Source organism: Coffea eugenioides, chromosome 11 (assembly GCF_003713205.1).
Source record: "Coffea eugenioides isolate CCC68of chromosome 11, Ceug_1.0, whole genome shotgun sequence".
In the NCBI taxonomy this organism is placed as follows: domain Eukaryota; kingdom Viridiplantae; phylum Streptophyta; class Magnoliopsida; order Gentianales; family Rubiaceae; genus Coffea; species Coffea eugenioides.
In genome coordinates, this window is record NC_040045.1 from 13,188,636 (window position 1) to 13,210,855 (window position 22,220).

At 35.7% G+C, this 22,220-nt stretch overlaps 1 protein-coding gene across 1 annotated transcript; it reads right to left on the reverse strand.

The window, feature by feature from the left end:
- Window positions 1-1,208: 1,208 nt before the first annotated feature.
- Window positions 1,209-21,744, reverse strand: LOC113751727 (myosin-1-like). Its single transcript, XM_027295839.1, has 24 exons — window positions 21,557-21,744; window positions 20,608-21,442; window positions 16,338-16,439; window positions 16,091-16,234; window positions 15,859-16,009; window positions 15,746-15,773; window positions 14,053-14,218; window positions 13,873-13,936; window positions 13,737-13,750; window positions 13,567-13,651; window positions 12,928-13,031; window positions 12,622-12,760; window positions 10,693-10,811; window positions 10,466-10,618; window positions 10,258-10,347; window positions 8,603-8,680; window positions 8,065-8,223; window positions 7,307-7,513; window positions 5,955-6,160; window positions 5,723-5,858; window positions 4,286-4,415; window positions 4,043-4,189; window positions 3,494-3,561; window positions 1,209-2,070 (listed from the first exon to the last, which is right to left on the reverse strand). Exons 2-24 carry the CDS (start codon window positions 20,962-20,964, stop codon window positions 1,411-1,413), a joined length of 3,507 nt encoding a protein of 1,168 aa, XP_027151640.1. The 5' UTR covers window positions 20,965-21,442; window positions 21,557-21,744; the 3' UTR covers window positions 1,209-1,410.
- Window positions 21,745-22,220: the final 476 nt, after the last annotated feature.

Consider the following 22,220-nt stretch of genomic DNA (forward strand, 5'->3'; position numbering starts at 1 on the left):
ATCAAATCCACATAAAATAAAATCTCATACTGCTTATCTATTTACATGTGGTGATGCAGTTATTTTTTGGCGATCTACAAAGCAATCAATAGCAACCACTTCATCGAATCATGTTGAAACAATAGCAATTTATAAAGCCAGTCGAGAATGTGTTTAGTTAAGACCAATGACCCACTACATCTGAAAGACTTATGGGTTATCCTCAGAGAAAAAAAATCCTTCAACTATATTATATGAAAATAATGCAACTTGTATAACTCAATTGAAAGGAAGATACATTAAAGGAGTTAGGACGAAACATATTTCATCAAAATGCTTCTTTGCTCATGATTTGTAAAGAAATGGTGAAATTGAAGTGTAACAAATCCAATCAGATAATAATTTGGTAAATTTATTTACCAAGGTATTACCAACTACAACTTTTGAGAAATTTGTAAAGAATATTGGAATGCGTCAGGTAAAAAATCTCAAATAATGTTTGCATCAGAGGGAGAAATTAATACACAAGAATAGTGTACATTTTTAATTTCATTAAGATTTTTGTCCCATTGAATTTTTCCCTAATAAAGTTTTAACGAAGCATATTCTGTGTAATTGACATTCAAGTGAGAATGTTATGAAACAACTAAAGATGTGGATGTGTATTCTTGAGAAGATTGATTCATGAATCCTCCACAATATCCATTGGTACATTGAATGAATTCTATTATTATTCGTTAGTTCATTAATAGAGCCATCCTATTTCTGAACAAGTGTTTAATAGGATTCATGTATGTATAATCTTATATTACCCATATATAGAGGTATCATAACCTCTCATGTAACAACTTTTGATCAATTAAAATAATAAGAAAATAATTCTCAATTCTCTCTCTACTTCTTACTCTACTGTTTCAATCCTCAGTTTAGTAATTTATTTTATTAATTTCACAATATACTTTACTTTATTTTTATTTATTTGTTTGTTTATTGGGATTTCAAATTCCCTACAAGCTTGTTAACCCTCACTATTATCTCAATAGATACAGAACTACCCATTCCATGACGCCTAATATTTCTCTGTTATACTAACACATTATACAGCCAAAGTAACAAAATACAGTCAAAGAGGAACGGTTTCCTGGCTTTTATGTTCCTATGACCGCCGTTCTTGACTTCTTCTCCAATCAAAAATGACAGGTAAAACAGATTTCTTGATTGCAAACGACTGAACAATGACAAATACCATTGAGAGCGACGGAGTGATCAACCATAGCTTTGATCTTTTAAGAATGCCATTTCTTACAAATTACGAACTGGTTGCACCAATAAGAATATATACGACATATTTCACTCACTAAAGATCTATAATGCATGTTTTTACAAGATTTAGTGTGATGCAATTCAATCTGCTCTCGGCAACAAATAAACTCAATTTATCCTTGAGCTGTTCCTCCTTCCCCACCATTTTTTTCTTCCCTTGTCCCCAGACCCCTCGTCACTTCCAAGTTTGTGAAGAATCACCTTTGTTTCACGCAGTCTTGACCCGTAATCCTTCTTCCAAGCCTCAAACATCTGTTTTAATCTTCTAAGCTCACGATCAGGGTCCAGATTTGCCTCAGCTTGACCTGATTTTACTTCCACCAAAAATTTGGCATCGTCACCAAACACTTGACTTCTTTGCTCAAACTCTTCAGCTAATCGGCTAATCACACTTAGACCTGCATTCATTGGTCTCATCCCATTGCTGTCAGAAACCCTAAAGTTGCTTCCAGCATCCCAACTAGTCTCCCTGTCATCACTTGCATTTACAGATGCGTCAGAATTCCTGTGGGAATCATCAAGAGCCAGGCTTTTCTTTGCGATTGAAAGGCTGGACTGCAGGGATCTCATTTGCTTCTGCCATACTTCTTCCATGGACTTCATTTTCAACTCATATTCAGACCACCGATTCTCATATTGTTGGAGCCGTTGGTGAAGTATGTCATTCTCCTCCTCCTTCTCCCTCAGAGCAGCTTCAGCTTTAAGAACCCTGCGCTGTAGTTCAGCAAGATATGATGACTTAACTAAGACGTCTTCTGACCCATTACCCTGGTTTAAAAAAGAGGCAGAAAAAACAGTCACATCTGATGCACGATATAGTCAATCAATAATTGTAGGGACAGAATAATGAACAGAAAGTCAGCAGTATTTTATCGCTAAATTGTGACTTAGTGGGTAGGATAAACTCACTCTGCATGTAAGAAATTAAAACCTTGAAACTAAAATAGAGTCCATACATGAAAACAAACACCATCAACTCCACTTTAACTCTAAAGCTTGATTTGGAACTTTGCCCCTGAAGTTATCAAAGCTCCAAAACAGTCACGTCTGACGCATAATATCATCAACCTTAATCATAGGGACAGAATAATGAACAGAAAACCAGCAGTATTTTACTGGATTGTGACATTTGGGTAGGATATACTCACTCTACGTGCATGAAACTATATCCTCAAAACCAAAGTCCGTGCATAAAAACAGTTACCATCAACTCCACTTGAACTCTAAATCTTGATTTGACACTTTGCACCTGAATTTGTCAAAGCTCCATTTAAACACCCCCAACCAAACCCCCCCCCCCCTCCCCAAACAAAAAAAAAAAAAGAACTGTTGTTCACATTGTTAATATGCACGCACAAACTCTTTTCAGTATAATCTCAACCACTAAAGCCGCTTTACAACCTTGAGGAAGGTTGGCATGGAATGCAATCACATACTTTGTCTACTTCAGTTACAAGTGAGAAAGCTTTGGGTGCTTTATGACATAATGGTAAATTTAAAAGTTTAAAATGAGGAAAACAAAAGCTCAGTGTGCTATAAATGAGGACATTTTTGGTAACTTCAGAATGCAAATATACCAAATGCAAGTTGAAAATGTAAAAGGCTAGGGGTAGAATGTAACATCTGGACTTGATATAAATATAGAAGACTTGCATTAGTCAAAATTACTTGATCAAATGACTATGATAAAACGCGAGCAAAGTCGCTATGTTATAAGCATTTCATAGTAGCTTTAATGAGATGACAAAAGAACAAACGAAGTAACTAACCCCGCATCTACAATGCAACATAATAATATTCACCCAAGAAAGAGATCAAAGAACATTTGTGCTAATTATGAACTTAAAATCATGGCAGTCGGCATGTAATAAGGCAAAGCTAAGCCATGATTTTAAGTTTCAGATTTAATTTTTTTCACGAAACAGGTTACAAAGTTGACAAACTCTACATAGCAAATAGTTGCCCAGAATTACTGTATACTAGCTCCTAAAAAGAATGGAGAGAAGAATTTTGCTTACCATCTGGTTCAACATAATATCCTCAAAGACAATGATGTAATAAATGTACAAAGATGAATTCAAAATTGACATTCACATGTCAAGAGATTTAAATATTGATGTCAGTAATAAAAAGTTGCTTCTACAAACTTGAAGATTATTTAATACGATGCAAAAGTAAAAGCAGAGCTCACCTTTTCTGATCCAAACTGTAGTAGCCCTATGTCTCCTGAGCATCTTCTAACCAACCAGCCACGAATAACTAAATGGTGAAAGGAAAGGAAAAAAAGAAGCAAACGCCCCACATCAATACTTCAACCAAAAGCTAATTACAAAATATGGACTACTTGAAGCTAGCTAAAGCTTGACAAACACTTCCGCATCCAAAAGATTTTCAAATAAATGAATTGTTAACATTTAGCGTCCGATCACTTATCATAAACAAATAGTTTAGATATCATTAAAACATCTTTCCACTTCCTTTTTTAAAATTATACAAAACAGAGGCCATTTCCAAAGCTTGGCCAAACATAAGAGTATTAGACAAGTACAGGGATCAAGTACTGGCAGTTTAAGGACCCTCAAGTCTTGAGCAAACTGTATAATAAGATAATTAAGAATAGGTCTAACTTCAAAAGAAGCCAAAAAAATTCGGATAAGGATCCTCAAATCTTGATCAAACTGTATAATAAGATAACTCTGAATAGTTCTCAGTTCTAAACAAACAAAATTCTGATAATCACCTGATTGGATTAAAATTGATGCATCAGAAACATTTTTAAATCTTTTTGTAGTATGCCTGGCTTTTACTTGCTTCTGTATACACACAGCAGCTCTATGCCTCTCCAATAGGATAGCATACTCTTTCCTAGCTTTCTCACCACGAATAACTGCACAGAAATGGTAAAATATAGTGACAAATAAGCATCAGGTATCGATTATCATGTCAAAACAAATACAACAAACAGGATTTGAAAGAAATATACAAGACTGCAGAGTGGCAATTCCTCTCCTCAGATTCCTAATATGGCAACGAGCTTGATAACCTCTAAAGCAGCTTTGAACGCGCAAGATACCATGGAGAGTACGATTTCTTGTGTCCTCAAGGACTCCTATCTGAGAATTTTTACGATATAATGAGACAAAATTACATGAGGAAATGCAAATATCTACCAAAATCTTCAATGAAGACAATTATGGGATCACAAATAGATAATACTTTCAAAAAGTAAGAAACTAGTCTTGATTATAGCTCAAGGCTTCCTACTTGAAATTGCAGTACATACTTTACAATGGGCATACTATAGCTTTGTCCACATGCAACCATTCACAGACTCTGAGGTTTCTTCCCATTTACATTACCCTTTGTAACCCAAACTCTTGTGCAAAGGAGATACATGAATCAAGACTAATAAAACATCACAAATTCATAATGCATGAAAACTCCAAATTTATTGAAAGTGGACATCATTTGGATACACTATAAAGGCAAGTAAGACATTCATCTACGTTAATTGAATACCTACACAACTGGACTTTATACTCAAAAGTTCCTTGTGTATTACTCATGGTCTTGGAAAGTAAAATATGCTAAGAGATTATCTTCACTTGATTTTGCAAACTGGGGCCCTCCACGTACAAAGGGGAAAGATAAACACTTTGTGTAAAAAAAAAAAAAAAACTAATCCAAGAAAATGAAACATGCATATTGTGTATGCGCATTTTTGCAGATAATTCTTTAAAGTTCTTAGAATCCTCAATTACAAGCAATATAACCAGGTTACATGTGAAAGCGAATCAACTTCATCTCTATGCCAGCATATCCCAGCAATGCAAGCAAGTAACGAGATGCAAATCCTTCCTGGCTTGTTAGAAATCAAAATGCAGAAAATTATTCACATAAAATTAGGTTCCCAAATAAGAGCCAAGCTCTTAAGGAGCTTGCAAATTTCCAGTATACCAAAAATCTGGCCTTAAGACAGGTAACTCAGAAAAAAAGATAACAAAATACAGTGCGAGCCCTTCCCTTAAGTGAATGAGCCCTCCCCCTTTCAGGAGCAACATTACAATAGCACATCATGCTCTATATCATCACAGTAATTCATGTTAAGAGTGACTAAAAGGTCAATTCAGGCCTAACTGTAAGGTCTTTACATAGTAAATAGAGGCTGTATTATCTGCAGCATCTTGTTCAGATTTAGAGGACTAAGAGGATCGAAATTGCATGGACAGGAGGCAGAGAGGAAGCAAGAGGAATTACTTTTTAGTTTGACATTGACCAAAACAAGACGAAGTTTCCACAACTTGGGAACTAAAAGTCAGAGAGATTTTTCTCCAGTTTCATGGTCAGGGATAGGGAAATTGAGGCAAGGTTAAAGTAAAAATGAAAGGAGAATGATAAACGATGTAAATATTGATCTCACCTGTCCAGTACGGAAGAACAACTTTGTGTAGCCAACTTGATACATCTCTGGTAGAATATTGAACTGATGAAGAATCGCAACTGAAACACTAAGCGGATCTTGTGATGCAACATGGTCTAAAAGAAGAAAACCATACCTGATGCAGGAATGACATTAGATAGCATAAAAGGAAAGAAGTGCAAGGCAACAAGTAATTTTCAGAGCAGATGAAGTGAGGTACTGTTTGTTTTACCTTCTAGCGAACTTTTGATGAGACATTCTGGTAGGGAAACCAGATCTAGATATTCGAACCACTTCCAAGACTCCACAGCATCGCAGTTGCTGCAAAACTAGTTTTTGATCATAAACCCCCGGAGATTGCAAATTATTGGGCTTGATACAGCGTATGAAATGTGGGGTGGTGTTCTCAAGACGGTGCATCAGTTGGAATAATTGGCCCTGACACCCACCAGAGGACCAAAGATGAGCTATTAAGTATATATATGGTCTCTAAGAAAGCAAAATCAAGAAACTGCATATTCCACGATTACAAATTAAAATCACCAATAACACCAACTATGCACTTTGATTACCATTTCTCTGTCATAAAAATCACTTTGCAGATGCAACATCATGTCATATATTGGTTGAACCAATCACAGCCATGCGCGGGTCTAAGGGACTAACAGAAAATAATAATCAAGTAACTTGACTTCCTTAAAAGGCAGCTCGCACCAACGGCCAATGATGCCTAAGTCAATAACCCTGCTCCTCTCCTCCAGAACAACTCTCCCCCCAACCCAAAAAATTTATATTCTGTCCATTTAAAAAGTTTTAAAAAATATTTTTAAAAAAAACCTAAGAGGCAAAATAAAATGTCTTCCAAGAAGGATTAAAGTATAAACAAAAAAATCTGAAATGAAGAAAAGTAATCATAACTAATCTACGTTCAAAGTTCAAAATCGGGTTGAACTAAAGCAACTATGTTTTCAGTTTTGAGAACTTGAACTGCAAAGACTCAAATCAAAACAGTGTGATTTTAAACTATTGCATAATAACTGCACCCATATTGATACCTTAAGAGAAATTTTAGTCAACAAAAACATCATTCCATCATTACAATGTAATCCGTGTATATTCACTAAAGGTTCCAAAACTAGGCAGTTAAAATGAACAGAGGTTAAAGCATCTATGGCAACATTTCCAAGGTGGGGACCACAAGCACAGTTGCTGACACTCTGAAGCATGATAGCATTAGAGCCGATTAACATTTCCTCTGAGGCACATCCACTACCTGCTCTCCAACAATCCCTCAGTCCCAAGGGGAAAAAAAAAGTCTGAGCAGTAGAATATTTCAACTGCTCTGACTCATAGTCTTGTCCAGGGGATTGAAATCTTAGTTCTCCCCATCATTAGTTTCAGCATTGTGACTACTTCACTAGAACATGCACATAAAACATCACAAACTGGTATCTGAGTTGAGCAAATAAGAATTATAGCAAGAAGATCCAAGGGATGTATTCATATTCCTGAAAACTTTCATTTATCCAAACCATACATGATACTCAATATTATTTATAATATATTTGCGAAGAAAAAAGTTACCTTAAACTTTGTGGCAACACTTAACTTTTGAGACTCAACTCCACCAGATTTATGCAATGGACCAACTACAGGCTTCTCTGATTGAGTAAGCATGATTGAAGCAAATATTTGAGGAAGATGGCATGTGCAAGAAGATAGAAGTTGAATAGAGTCCAAGTGTAACAAGTCTCGGTTCTTCTCCAGAAATCCAGTTGTATCATATGTGACCTGAGAAGACAAGCAAGCTTTAATGATGCAAGCTTCTCTGATTGAGTAAGCATGATTAAAGCTTTTATGATGCAAGAAGAGAAAACACACAGCACATGGGTAGAAAGCACAAGTTTGGGAAAAAATTTAGTAGTTGAACAGAGTAAAAAGAAAATATTTATCATAAAATTGCTTATATTGTCCTTTAATTAGAATTCTTCTCATCCAATCCAGTCTTTCACCTTTTCAGTTTAGCACATTTAGTCCCCAATCATTTATATTACATCCATCAAGATTAATGCAGTAATAGTTAAATTTGGAAGAATATGAAGCCAATTGTTCTCGTTTAAACAAATTTCCACTGTAGGGATTCTGTAAATCTCAAAAACAGAATAGAATTTTCCTTCCCTGTCCTTCCAGCAGTAGGTTTACATTTTCAGCCTTTTCCGGTGAAAAAGTCAATTCTTAAATCTTTTTTTTTGTTTGTGTGGGTGTGTTTTGGGGGGGGGGGGGGGGGTAAGAGAGGGATGAGCAGACAAGTAGAAAGCAAATACAATCATAAAGATACATACCTCTCCTGCATAATGGCATACAGAAAAGGCATTGTCTCGTTCACCTCGAAAACAAGAATTTGCTTTTAGATGCTGCTTGAGCTTGTTGGCAAAAGTCATGTCTGTCCCATTCGGGAAAGTAGACTCCTCATCTAGCAAAGACAACAGACCCAATGGTTTCTGCAGAGGACAAGAGAAATTTCAAAAAGCACATCTTTGACAATCAACTAGTGAACTAACACTCTTCTCTTGTGTTCATACATTCAATAGCATAACTTGCCAACAAAAATAACATATTGCACAAAGTTGCATGTATATAAGAGGACTGGCATGCTAACACAATCCTAGTTGTCTGCAGCAAAAGTCAACATCCATTCCTTAAACACTATTAAAGGGCTTTTTAGTTCACTATTGCATTCACATGCAATAATACAGAATCTGTCAATAAGAAAATTTGTGCCAATACCAAGCAAAATAAATATGGGAAATTTCACTACCCAAATTGACATATAGAAAGAGCGCTCTTCTAATGCATAAAGGGCAAAAGACTGCAGCATACCTTCTCAAAAAGATTCAGGCAATCTTGGTTGTCTTCGAAATCAACTTTTGCCCAATCAATGCCATCTTGAATATATTCCTGGAACATACTAAGCATTAATGAATTTCAAAAGGAGTTAAAAGAGTTCTATGGAACAACATGATTAATGTTTCTTAAAAGTTCCACCTATAACCAAATTTCCAAGTACAAGAAATCAAAATTTTCATATACCACCAGCAACAATGTTTGGTGATTCAAATTGATTATTGATTTTGAGACCTAGAAAAACATACTTTTGCTGTGAAAAAAACAAGCTCAAAGCTGTGAGCAAACATGAGCCTTTAGCCAATTAAAACTACAATGCATCTAATAATGCGAGGTAAAAAATTCATCCTTTGTATTCAGAATATCAAAGTTGCATGAGATAGCCCTTCCTGATTATTCAATTATACAGTGATGTTGTCCAAACTAGCATAAATTGTGTCAACTAGAACAGCAATCTAACCATGCAAAGCAGATGACCTACTAAAAGTCACTTTCTTGGCCCACAAGAAGCTAAAAGCCGTTGCACTTGAAAACTTGAACTTGATGAACTCTACCGTAAGGTAATATCTAATCCATAAAATGTTTGTTTTTTCGCATTTTTTATTGTTCCAACTCCTAAGTACACCAAATCAGTAAACAACTCTACCAGATGCTAACCATCCACAGTAGAAGTGAATCTGATATGGAATGAAGTCTATGATACAATATCTTTCTTGAACTGAACCCAATAACTTTAAATGCCAAAAACTGATTACTTTTTTCTAGATAGGGGGAGTACAAGTTAATGCCAACAGTCTAGACACATGCAAATCAAATCCATTCTGAATCCATCTAGTCAAGATCTGGATCTGCATGAAGAATCAACTACTCGGATGCAGTTTGGAACCAATCATATACTTATCCAGAAGCAGTTTCAAGCAGTTCATACACCTTAATGAATATATTAAATTAGATCATGCTCTACCGAAAGGCTATCGTCCCAGATGCAGTAGAACATGCTGCCAGTCATTTTGTCAGAAGATGGTGTGACACCTCAAGGAAAGTTTAACAGCTTTGCCAGCTTTTTCAGATTGAAGAGTATATAGCTGCTACCAATCCTTAGTCTGTTGCTAGTAATGGATTTTCTCAATGACAAGCAAATCAAATTCAGTTCTCAACAGAGCTCTTCAGATTCATCAAATTTATAGCTAACTACTTCTGCTTTCTTTTGCAAAAGTGTAAGAAGAAGAAATGGCATTCAGCTTTACATTAGGCCAGCTGCAGAAGAAGAACTACAAATCAGCCTAGCATTCTACACAGTTAAGCCCATTGTTTTTTCAAAGTGCAAGGACATCCCATACTAAAAAGCCAAGGTTTGTCACTAACTACATTTAGGTTTCATTTGAAAAAAAGAGTACATAAGCCATAAAAAGTTAATGATTAACTAACTACATAACATGTGCATATATCCGTGGGTGTATGTGTCCAGGAATGTATGTTAATGTATTTGCTTAGCATGAAATATCCTAGAAATCAGAAAAATAAATAAAATCCCAAATCCACGAAAATATAAGAATATTAGATCTGAACATCAGGATTCTGCCTTCAGTAGAAAAACAGAGGTAAAAGAAAAATATGGTTTAAGAAGTTACCTCTTGCTCCAACTTAAATAAGTGACGATTAAAGTGCTGCTGCAGCCTTTCGTTGGCATAGTTGATGCAGAACTGCTCAAAACTATTCCTCTGAAATAGAAAATAAAAAAATATGATTGCCTCTATTTTTATATAGGAGAAATTTTGTACACAAAATAATATATTATAGATAGTGAATAAAAGGCAAACAGAAAGTCCAAGGAAATACTTCAAATGATTCAAATCCGTATATATCAAGGATGCTGATTGATCTTCCAGTCCGACGTTTGCCAACTGCAAGAGATTTGTTAATTTGCTCCACCAGCCAGTCAAACAAACAAGAGTAAATCGATTTTGCTAAGGCGTCTCTTGTGTCAATGGCCTAAAAATGAGGAAAAGAACACTCAGTTTTGCAAATCTATACCTTTCATTGACAAATGAAGATGTGATTCTTACCTGTGATAGAGTTAGCTTTTGAACTATGATGTCATTCCGCACTTTCATTTTCCGAGTTGACAACGCCAGCTTTAGTTCTGCGATCCCGCAACCAATTAAGGTTGCAACATTAACTAGACCTGCAAGGTCAAGTATCCAATATTGGGTGAGTTCAAGCAAACTCATCCATGAGAAATTCATAGCTTGCACAGACTGAATATCTTGCACAATTTTATAACGATATGGAGGAAAGGGAAAAACAATTCTGCTCTCTTTCCCATTTATCCATGATCTTATTCCTGTCCAGCTGATCTTAAGTTGCAAAACTCCAAAACACAATAATCCAATTCCATCTCTATTTACACATTAAATTGCTTGGATAAGATTATAAAAAAAAGTAACCCAAATATTTGCATTTCCTAGTCATACGCATAAGGATAAATATCTAAAAGGCTAATTCAAAAAACCAATTTTGAAAGCAATAGATTAATGGGACTCCCAAGACTTTGACGAATATGATATACACAGGAAACAGACAATTCTAACAAAGAATAATCATGTACATCTTCATCTGAGTACTACAAAAATAATGCTCTTATACCAGACACAAAACTAAGTAAAGCACTGTCTAAGATTTATAATAACATATTCCAATTCAAGTCACTGTTCAGGGTCAGACAATTGCAGGCTGGTAGGAGATCCTACTTGTATTTGGTTCCACTTTCCATACTTAAGCACGCGCCAATACTACATTCAGTACAACTATCCAAAGGCATCAAGCATGCAGCTGACATGTATTACTGATGAAACAACTACTTACTTCTGCCACCATCTTGTAATAGTGAAGTCTTTTTTATGAATCCAATGGTTGTAATTGAAGGATTTCAGTAAGCACATGATTCTTGCCTCAATCAAATATATAAAAGTAGGGTCTAATGTCGGGTGCAAGTACAACTGTCCAACAAGGTTCGCCTGGATTTGCTAACTTTGACAGATAAATTCGTGTCACCATGATAGTTCATGACAACAGTAATTAGTATAGTCCAATAGATGCTCAGTAGACATGAGTGGCCATTAAACCATTCTACAATGCACAAGCTCTCATACACAACTTAAACAATTTGCATATAATCTGAATAAAGTGGGTTATGTGCCAAACTCCGGCATAGCCATTTAAGCAAATCTCAGTATAAAATCTTTCAACTGTAAACTAATGTTCCAAAATTTCCATAATTAGCCAGGCTAATGGATCCACAATCTTGGAACAGTTTTCCACAATTTTGTCTACATTCCTTATTCTATTTCATAAGAACCTTCTCAACTTAATTCTACAGCTGGATTATCACAACATAATTAGCAATGCAACAAAAAAAAATAGATGACCAGTCCGCATATTTGTCGCATCCAGCAACAAACAAACAAAAAAAGCAAGACAGACACACAAACAAAAGTAAAGAAGCAATTTGATTAAAATTAGCTCTAGAGTGAATTAAGATTAGGACTATGGATAGGACACAGCAATTAATGCAACTGACATACATTTCACATGTCAACGGCTAAAAATAAATGTAAAAGAACATTTTGGATGGTGATGCACTGCCTTAGAAACATATGGATTGGCATAAAAATCAATTAAAATTTTGTCTTAAAGCTTAAAGCAGAACAAATCTGAACTCCTATTTCCACTATCCAAATTGAATTCTGTGCTACAACCACCTGATGCATGTTCACCTTGGCGCAGAACTCAAATGTACAGACATTTGCCTTCATTTAAAAACCAAAGGTTATTATATCTCATTGGAAAATTTTCTGACATTTTCTTAAAGTGAATATGAATTTAGCCAGCCAGAAAAGTTACCAAGACCAAGAAATGATCAGGAAGCAAGAATACAGCTAAGAGATAGTAGTGTAATCAGAAAACTTAGATACGGTTTTCCTATAAAACATTACCTTCATCCTCTACAGGTTCCACGTGATTTTCGTTATCAAGAACAGTAAAGGAGATATTTCCCAGCCATAAAACAGCAGAAAGCATTGCAAATACACTTTCTTGGTCTGTTTTGCTAACATGAACAACATCAAGAGCTTCCTGATTAAAAAAAAGAAGAAGAATACGACTTAATCCATTTGTTTACATTACTGTGAAGCTACTCTTCTTTGACAGGAAAAAGCATAATAAAAGCGGAATAACAGCTTGAATTCCCATATCTGGTTTAACAAGACAGAAAATGACATATCAGAAACATCAAAAAGTACCTGCACAACACGAAATTGTTCAGCATCATCAACCCCAGAAATGGCATGGCAATTGCTCTGACTCAAATACTTATATTCGTCCCAATTTCTTAAATACAATTTCTCTGTCAAAAAACAGACAAGAAAAATAACATCGAAGTGCAGTAATTAACAATTGCAACCAGAACAATGCAAGACAATGGAACTAGAAACATAATTGGAAGCACCATTTCAATAGGGTCATAATATCGAATGAAAACCACATATACATTCCTAATTTGCTCTCAACAAGCGTACCTCAAAAGAAGAGAAGGCAGGATAGGAAAACAGGATAATTGAAGAAATTTGCTTCAAAGGAAAAGGGAAGACAAGGTAGTTAAAGAAAAAATCATTTTGCTCCAGAGAAAAGGAAAAAGCAAAAAATTGCCTTTCTAATTTTGCAAATGGAAGTTCCAGTATTTCTTTGTTAGCTTCAATTCTGTTTAAAGATATTGCCTTGTTTTAACACTTAAAAATACCAATCACCATAAAAGAAAGCTATACCAGGAAAAAATAAAAGAATCCAAGCATAAAAAGAGGCACCAAAATATTGACACACAACTAAGAACAAAACGTAACAACTATTTAACTCAGACAAATGCATTATGGAAATGTTGCAACCTCTAAGGCTCTTTGGAGCTCCCCTACAGAGCTGATAAAAGATATGGTATGACCTTTCTCCTTCTGTGCATTGGACCACCCTGGACTGTGCATAAAAAATTAATTAGGTCACATAAATTTGAAGGAAAAAAAACATAAATGAAAATCACTAAGTATGCTGGATGGGATACCTTTTCTAGTAAAACTGCAGCAAAAGAGAATCGTATTTGAAGGGAAAGGAAGACAAAAGTCAGTTTTCTGTAATACCAAAAATTACAAAATCTTAAAAAGTACTTCATTGCAAGGACAAAATGCTGGGCATCTTACAAGTTTGAATATTGGCACCAGCTATTTTTCCAGTTTCACTGAAGTGAATTTCAATCAGCTTCCCCTGTTGATTTTGCAAGAGGAGGTTGAAAAGTTCAAAAGTGACCTTCTGGTGAATTGATTAGAACTCAATCAAAATGCACATTTAACTGAGGTTCACGCACAGAACATGAAACTTACAAATCGACTTGAGTTGTCATTCCTTAGTGTTTTTGCATTACCAAAGGCTTCCAGTATTGGATTTGTTTTCAATATCTCATACTCTATCCCACTTCCACCTCCTAATGCAGCCAAATACTGCATTGCTATTTTTGCTGTCTCTGTTTTACCAGCTCCACTTTCCCCACTGGTAAAACAACAAAATAAATGAGGAATACAAATACATACTCTTTTAAATTCGCTTACAACCCCAGAAAGAATATTAGATAAAACATTCCTCTAATTTTTGCCAGATACCATTATCTAAATCAAGCATCATATGTCAAATTTGTGAAAATTACTTCATATGGTAATCACGTAGTTGACATCTGCTCTGCTAAAGAAACTGGGAATCCAAAATCAAATCCAATTGGAAATTAGTCAAACGACCCAACATCGGCATGCTTTGTTTCTAAAACCTTGGGGACTAGGCTTAACGCCCCCTGCCCTACTCTGACATGACTCAAGATTGGCGAACCCATGAAGATTGAATGGGATTCGGAGGAGAGTATAGAACAAAAGGAGGCACTTCACAAGAATCTACGAAAATTTGGTGGGCCTCACAGGAGCCCATGAAATTGAGACAAGCTAAGAAGGAGCTGAGTCACATGCGGAATGATATCAATGGGGGTTTCAGTTGAAGAATCTGAGTATTGAACTCAAAACCAATTGGCACTGAGTGGGTGACCAACAATCCATTATCTTGCTTCCAAAAATTTTGGGAACATGATGTGGCAGTAAGTTTCTCAACAAACTTCAAGACTAGAAGGTTTCTTCATGTCACAATTACAAATCTCAAGTGAGTCACACAAATGTCAATTTTTGGCAGCAACTGACAGTGCATATAAACATGAAACCGTATCTTTGTCTCCTAAGTACGGAGACAATTGTCTGTTCCACATTTAGTAGTCCAAAGTAAAGGAGGCACGAACCCAACCAAATAATTTCATGTGCAGAACATATAATAGTTCCAAGGTAATAATAATACCTCCCATCCCGCCAACTGCAATAGTAGGAAGACTAATAATCTTTCTACAGTTTAACAGAAACTTAATATAAGGGTGAGACACTTTTTGTCGCATCAGATACCAAATAATAAGCCTAAAATTTTAGGGGGACAAGTTACAACTTTATGTAGAGGTGGCTCTGGGTAAATTAACAACACGATCCTCACATTTGAATCCATAACCATGAGAAATGCCTTCGCACATAGAAAGTGTTACTTTTTCAAAGGGCAAAATGGGAAAGCTAGTAAAGCTATGTGTCCCCATTTACAAGGCAACTTTTATTTTTGGAAATCAAAGAGAGGGAAGCACGAGATTGACAATGGATGGAGTATAACATGTTAATGACCATTTTAAATGTCCTCTTACCTCATGGTTGCACGAATAATCTCAACTGAAAAGGCATTACAACAATCTATATGACCATTCCAAAATAATTACCCAACAAAAATTGGAGCAAGTGCAAGAACTAGCAGTAAGATGCCAGCTTTGACTACAAGCCTCCGAACACAAATTCTCAACTAGCAGATTTGCTAGATCTTTTCTATAGATTACAGGGATAAGATTCTTAGGAATAGATAACAGATTGAATAACTTTCAAAAGGTAAGAGATAACGAAATCAAGTATGGAGGCAAAGACACATTTATAAAGAAGTAAGCATCCTCCTTACCTTATGATAATTGATTGGTTGACTTCATCTGAAACGAAGGTACAATAAGGAAGATAAGTGAAGTGTCCTAACAAAGTATCATAACAGCAAGTGAAAATGAGAACTTTAAACACCTCGAATCATTTCCCTCATGGCTGTGTCTGTGATTGCATATACATGTGGGCTATCAGTGGTTTTAACCCTGTATGCTTCAATAAAATTATTTCCGTAGAGTGGAACTTTCTTGAAGGGATTGATGGCAACCAGGACTGGCCCTGCTTTTGTCTGCAAGAAGTGAAAGCTATTAAGGAGTTGGATAACCAATAATACACCAAGATCAAACTATAATAAATTCTAAATTCTTACATAGATCATATCTCGATTGTATCTGTACTGAAGATTGTATAGAACTGATGGTTCGTTTAAGTAACTAAGTTGCATAAGATCATCAACACCATCAAGGATATCAGGATTTGCTGGTAACAGATCATCAGAGTTCACTTTCAAAATCTGAAACAAAGGACCATATGAGGAAAAAATTTATAAAAAAAAAAAAAAAAGATTTACTGTCTAAAGAAAAGCAGAATTTCATAATTTAGCAAACTAGGCTTACTTTTTCTCCAGATAACGATATCACAACTTCAGCCCCTGCTGTTGAAAGAATTGTTCCAAGTTCCCAGTTCCCATCAGGAAGTTGAAACCATGATTGGAGTTTCTGCAATGAGGAGCTTTAACCAGTTGGTCAAGAATAACTTAAAATCTTCTTAATGGAGTAAAACACAAAATATTGGCTGGAGATGCATGATAACAAGCACAAAAATTTAGACTTCAACAGTACTTGCTCTTTCAAAATGCAATCAGCATGTGCATAATTACTAGAAAGATATCACATCACAAGAAGAAAGATTGCTTTTCATAAATGAACAAAAGTTTTTGTTCACATTTTAATAACCAGGTTTTTAGCCAACTGGTGGAACCTTGCATCAACCTGGGAGCATTAGTAATTCTTTCATACCAAGGTTATCAGGGTTCAATCAATGGGTCACTGTATTGTGTTTTTTCTTAACATATCATGTCAAGAGGGGTAAAGATCCCAGAAATGGAAGGATTAAATAGAGGGTCATCGGGCTCCTTCAACTCTATTATATCACCCTTGACTTCATTCAAAATATATGGATCTGCTTGAACACTATCATCAGACCCTACTTGTTTGTATTTTTCCAACGATTTAAATTACACTGAAACAGAAGCCATTCCAAAAATTTCCTCGTACAATTTATAGATTGTATCAATTCAAACTAAAAGCAAAGGCATTCACGAAAGGCAAAAAACTCTGCCATTATATGTGCTCTTAACTCAGCTGTCCATCAAGAAATTTGTCAAGCTAACTATAAATCATTCTTTTTCATTTCAAGCTGTGAAGGTTCAATTTTCTTGGAGAAGCTGCTCCATTATTTAACTCAAAATTATACAGATCAGGCCCCAGTGATGGGCAAATTTTCTCAATGACAACATTGAAATTAATCAAATATACCAAAATGTTACTGTATCTTGTGCCAATCAGCCTCTTCCTCCACTATTAAGGATAAAAATATTGTAAAGCCACAAGCTATCCGTTCTTAAGGACTTTCCTTAGTATACCACAAGTAATGGCAAGAATCAATCAAATCTCTTCCAGAGAGTCTGGGTTGAAGAATAGAGGAGACAAAGCTGCATCAGAAGCTGCATGTAGACCAGAGGAATTGCATGCTTGCACTCTTGTCAAGAAACAAAACTTTGGCAGTGATGTAACAATAAATACCCTACAGACCAAGTGGACATACATGAAATTCAAACCTCTGGCTAGAAACCCAAAAACCATTTCGATTTAGAGATGAAGCTGAAGCACTTTCTTGGCATAATAGTAAGCAAGCAAATGGTCATCTTCTATTGATATACTTGGAAAATATTTCAAAGAAGTTGCCAAAACTACTTGAACATACAACTACCACGATATTCAAATCAGCAGGTTTGTTGCATGGTGTCTAATAGGTAAAGGGTAAATGAGAAAGTCAGGGATTTAATCTCTACTGACAGATAAAGCTGCATTAGAAGCTGTTTGTAGACCAGAGGAATTGCAGGTTTGCACTCTTAGTCAAGAAGCAAAACTTTGGCAGTTACATAACATTAAATACCCTATGGACCAATTGGATATATACATGCAGAAAAGGAGATCAAACCAGGTATATCTGTTCCAGATGTTTATTTCCTGTGTGGATGTAGTCAGTGAGATTCAAACCTCTGGCTAGAAAGTCAAAACCCATTTATACTTGGAGTTGAAGCTGAAGCATTTACTTGGCATAATAATAGGTAAGCAAAAGGTTATCTTCTATCGAGATAGTCCAAGAATATTCCAAAGAAAGTTGCCGAAACTACTTAAACAAACAACCCCCACAATATTCAAATCAGCAGGCTTGTTGCATACTGCCTGACAGATAAAGGGTAAATGAGGAAGTTGGGCATTTAATCTCTTCTGCAGCTGTTGGCATTACTCAAGATTCAACTAGAATGAATAAAGTTTTTGGATTGGTTTTTAGACAGCATCGTTCAGCTTGCACTGCTGAAAACTAAGGCTGTCTGAATGCCATGGTAAATTTTGGCCTTCAAAAGATTAGCCAGATTTGCTTTCATATTATGGCTGATATGCACCTGCCTCCCAGAGATAGGGTACTTAAGTTCAGTGACCAGTAAACCATGCAAGCTTTGTCCGGGCCCTTGAGATTAAATTATTAATATTTCTTGTGTCCATTCTCTGCTGCTCTATCATGTATAATGCTGCACATCATGTGCATTTGATTTGCATTAATCTTGGGAATAAGAGTAATATAATCAATGCAGTTATCTACAAGAAATGGCTTTGCCCGGCTTCTATGTACCAAATTGGCAAAAAATGAACTCCAGAAATTATGGTCCCAAAAGCAGACTATGAGCATCTGTCTCCTTCTGACTTAAAGGAGAAAAATAGCAGCTCATCTGAAACAAGCTACACCTACGACAATCAGGAGCTGAGCATCTCTAAGGGAAGGGATATACGAATTACTCTAGCAAGTTCAAGTATAGATCCAAAGCTGTAACTGGCAATCTGGGTTAGCAAGTTAGAAGGACTAATTTGAAATTTCAGTGCTCCGACCTTACTGATTTAAAAATATTTTAAGATACAAGTTATAGACATATTCTTCGGCACTTAAGCAAAATGTGGTCCACCTTACAGTTTGAAAAGTGCCTTTTTCTATCAAAATCAGTTGATTTATGAAAAGACAATACAAAAGAGAAAACAAAATGTAGATCACCTCCTGCAGGATCCAAAGGGGCTACAGACAAACATACTTGAAAAGTGGTTATGACTTCAAAATTTAGCTAAGCTACATGAATGGAAGATTTGGCAGTTAGAGGTTTATGATGCAACACACTTAACAAGCTAAAGACATTTATGATTCTTTAAAACTTAGAACTAATTATGTATGTATTTATATCCTTATCTCACAGGTCCCATCCTTACTGAAGCTCATACATCTACACATGGTTTCAGAAAGCACATCGGAACCCATTAACCTTCTTTGAATGAAGTCTTACTCTTTGCAATCCATATTTCATCCATAATCAACCAATTATACTACCAGCCCTCTTGCTACAAGGCTTTTAATTGTAAGAACTGAAGCCCTTCTAAGCACTAACCAAGAAGAATTAGGAATCAACCACTAGTATTCCAAAAGAAAAAAATTTCCACCAATTGCCAGAAATTTAGTGACCACATGTTCTTTGTACAGATACAAGAAATAACCTACATCATTAAAATGCTGTAAATATTCTCAAATCCTCAATGGGAGAATTCACAAGCAAAGCACATCAACTGCCCGAAGAGGTAAGAAAAGCAAATTGAAAGCAATGTACAATCTAACTTAATCATAAACAATAAAAAGTGAAAACAAATTCCTACCACAACTAACCTAAATGCTTTGTTAGATATACATTAAAAAAACCAAAAAAAAAAAAAAAAGCCAGCAAAGTGATTCAAACTTGACCCAGCAACTAAAGTCTACGTCTTTATCTAGAAAACAAAGTAAGTAACCATCATCGCAGCAGATGGTTTCAAATTCAATTAGAAAGCCAGTGATAAGCATAAAAACTGGAGGTTTTAGATTTCAAAGCTAATCCCCAGATAACCACTAAGGCTTCATGTTTCCGATTTTATTGGATAAAAAACAAAAACCAAATTAAAGAAAGGAGCTATAAACCACCTTCATACAATCTAAACTTGTGGTTACTAGATCATGGAACATTCCAATGGTCATTGAATATGAGCAAAAGAGAACTGTAAATCATCTTGATCTAATCTCATTTCGTGGTTGCTATAGCATGATACTTCTAATTGCTCATTCGATATCAGGCATACTCCTGATTAAATAAACTTATAGCATCAGCAATTAAACCATCAGGCTGTCATCAATTATAGCATGGTAAATCATCAGGCTGTCATCAAACCACAGTTGCTGGCTTATTCAGACATTAAACCATAGAATCGTTGCTTTTTAACTTTTTCAGTAATCAACCCATTCCTTGCTACGAACTTAAAAAGCCATCAATACCACATGGTATTCATATATATTTAGCAGAACAGATAGCATAGCAGAAAGCTACACCTTACCATGCAAGAATTTGTTACACTAAGTTAGGAACACATGCTACACACAAGAGGTAAAGCAAAGAAATATACAGCCAAACAATCTACACCAGCAACAGTATTAAAGATATCACTTGAACATCCATTGAGCAACAAACAGGAGGAGTAAAAACAACTGTCAAAGCATCATCCCCAGCGAAATAGAAAAAGAACCAACAAATACCTTCTTGACTGAATACGATTTGGTGTCAGTCCATTTAGACTCAACATGAGAACGGCCAGTAGATTGAACAGATGAATTCTCTGGAATCAAACCATCACCAACAGAAGGCCTTTCTTCAGCTGATAAACTCAAACTACTATATGGTGATTCATCATTTTCGACATCAACATTGCCATTGACACCCTCCTCCATGGCATCACTCATTACTTCACCATTCACCACATTCCTCTCAGACGCAATACCGCCACCTGATTTTTCTAATAAATGCTGAGAATTTGGTAAACCCCTCAACCTTAAATCCACGGGCAACGATTTGATTGACTGAAAGGAAGGCGAAACACGGCCTTTCTGGGACATTTTCTTAAAAAAGGGTTTACTTCAAACTTCAAAAGAACTGCTATCTCTTAGCAACTAACAACTAATTTGATCAAAATCTCAATAATTGGATCAAAAAGTTAACTTTTCTCCCACTCCTTTTCTTTTCTTCCTTCTAAAAAGCAAATCAAACTTTGCTCAAGGTCCCACTTTGCTTATCTGCCTAACTTAATGGAGGGGACCATTTTCTGCTGTTAACAACACAAAAACCACTAGTGCTTTCTCACTGATCAATCACGAGACCCAAACCCCAGTTCCCCAAAACTGCATTATCTTAGGGACATACCATAAATTATCCAATCTCCCATAAATAATCCCAATTCTTTCCAAGTCCGTAGAATCAAGTAATGAAAGAAAAAATAAACTTCAAATATATTTGTAAAAACTTCAACTTTATCTCGATCTGGTCTTTGATCTTGGAACTTCAAACTAGCAGGACAAATAAAAATGACTTCTTGAACTGCAGGAAAAAAAATGCAAACAATTCGGCCTCAGAAGAACGAAACATCTACAAAAACACATAAAATAACTGAGATTTAAATTGCTAACAAGTTTAGATGCTGAGATAGATTACTTGATGTAGTGGGCTGCCACCAAGATGCCAAATTCAGCTCCCATAAAACCAAGAAAAAATAAGTCAAAAGGAATTTTTTCGAAAATTAGAGAAAATGGTGCTGAAAATGGTGAAGAAACTAATGCTTACCAGAGAGAAAAAGAAAGAAAGAAAAGAATGAGGGGTGCTGGGAGTTGGGAGGGAAAAGGGTCAAAGGACAATCCAAGGCTCTGTCTTCACGAAGCAGCTTTTTTTTACTTTGCTCAAGTTTTTTATATGCTTTTATTCTTTATTCTGTTTCTCTTTTCTTTTCTTTTCTTTTCTTTTTTTTTTTTCGCCTGGATGGTTTTTTATTGAATATTCAAAAGTGATTTCGTTGGGTTCTGTGTGTCAGTGTGTGACTGTGTGTGTTTTGTGACATTTCAGAGTACATTTGTTTGTTGAATTTTTTGGAACCAACCAAAAGTTTGAAATTTTGGAGCTCACATGGTTTGTTTACCGGCTTTGGTGAATTGACTATGATACCCTTACGTTATTACCAGTTTACCACCCCATTGGTTTTGGTTTGCTCCTTTCCTTTTTTTTTTTTTTGCCCTTTCTTGGGTTACTTTGCTTTTCCATTTAACCCTGGATGTAAGAAAAGACACAAAAAAAAATGGTGAATTTGAATTTCACATGGGATTGA